A 1,443-nucleotide genomic window follows, 5' to 3' on the forward strand; every position below is an offset into this window, starting at 1 on the left:
CGTATATTGGGGGGTCATATATGGGGGGCAAATAAGCGGGTCATGTATGGGGTGGATCATATATGGGGGGGCAGCAATAGGGGTAAGCTATGGGGGGGCAGATGAGTGGGTCATATATGGGGGAGCAGCTATGGGGGTCAGCAATAGGGATGAGTTGTGGGGAGGCAGATAAGTGGATCATATATGGGGGTGTCAGCTACGGGGGTAAGGTGTAGGGGGACAGATGAGTGGGCCACAAATGGGGAGTCATATATAAGGCATTATATATGGGAAAACAACTATATGACGCCGTATACATGCAGTCTTACATGGGAGCAGCAGGGAATTCCTCCCCATGTGGGAGGACGGGGGATCCCGGGGCTCCATAAAGTATGGGCAAAAGAATGGGGGGGGGGGGATAGGGAGAGTGGAGGTGGAATGGGGCGAGGGTGGGACGAGAGGGCGCTGCGGGATCGAGGGGTGCGAAGCGGGACCCAGAACCCACAGCAGTGTGGGATGGGAGCAGGCGGACCTGCCGGGCCTGCTTCTCCTGGTCACGCAGCCACTGCAGGTAGGACTCGCGGGCCACCTGCTCCTCGATGGCCTCGTTGGTGGCCTCCCAGTCGGTGGCGCGTTTCTTGTCCTCCAGCATCTGCTGCTCGATCCACGACTCCTCCGACGTCTTGATGGCGCTCTTCATCAGCGACTGTTCCGCCAGCTGGGGGCAGGGCCACGAAGTAAGCCACGCCCCCATCGCAAAAGGCCACGCCCCCACCCGGCCACGCCCTGTTTGTGGTACCACCTACAATATGGTGACAAGTGGCCACGCCCCCTAAAAGCAAACTACGCCCCCATTTTGGCAGACCACGCCCCCCTCGTGGCAAACCACGCCCACTTTCAGGCCACGCCCCAACTCACCACTCCCCCTTTGTGTCACTACCTACAATGTGGTGCCACCTTGTCACACCCACTACCAACAAACCACGCCCACATCCTCACAGACCACGCCCCATTTTATGAGTACTTATAGTATGGTGCAACATGGCCACGCCCCCTAACAGCAAGGCAACCCCAAAATCTCTCAGGCCACCGTCCCTTGTGGCAAACCACACCCACTTTCTCCCTGGTCACGCCCCCTCGCGATAGGCCACGCCCCCAACCGACCACCCTCTCCTTTGCTCCACTACCTGCAAGATGCTTGCACATGGCCACACCCCCATCAGCAAACCACACCCACTACTCTCAAGCCACGCCCTATCCCTATAGACCACGCCCCCTTCGCTACACTCCTCACAAGGCTGCATCACTTGGCCACGCCCCCACAAATGAACCACGCCCACATTTCCCCGAGGCCACGCCCCCTCTGCACACACACCATTGATAAGCCACGCTCACATCCCACACTGGGAGGGGCGTGGTGAACGCAGGCCACGCCCCCTCCCCAAGCCACGCCCCCCTCCCTCC

At 59.7% G+C, this 1,443-nt stretch overlaps 1 protein-coding gene across 1 annotated transcript in view; it reads right to left on the bottom strand.

Moving 5' to 3' along the window:
• Window positions 1-283: 283 nt before the first annotated feature.
• Window positions 284-1,443, bottom strand: part of OTUD5 (OTU deubiquitinase 5) — a gene marked incomplete at its 5' end in the record, with an annotated part of 2,101 nt that continues 941 nt past the window's right edge. The window contains one exon of the mRNA XM_010728263.3: window positions 284-697. Within this exon, the coding sequence (XP_010726565.3) occupies window positions 305-697 (393 nt within the window). The remainder of the gene's footprint in view (window positions 698-1,443) is intronic.

The sequence above is a fragment of the Meleagris gallopavo genome, unplaced genomic scaffold, assembly GCF_000146605.3.
Source record: "Meleagris gallopavo isolate NT-WF06-2002-E0010 breed Aviagen turkey brand Nicholas breeding stock unplaced genomic scaffold, Turkey_5.1 ChrUn_random_7180001956372, whole genome shotgun sequence".
In the NCBI taxonomy this organism is placed as follows: domain Eukaryota; kingdom Metazoa; phylum Chordata; class Aves; order Galliformes; family Phasianidae; genus Meleagris; species Meleagris gallopavo.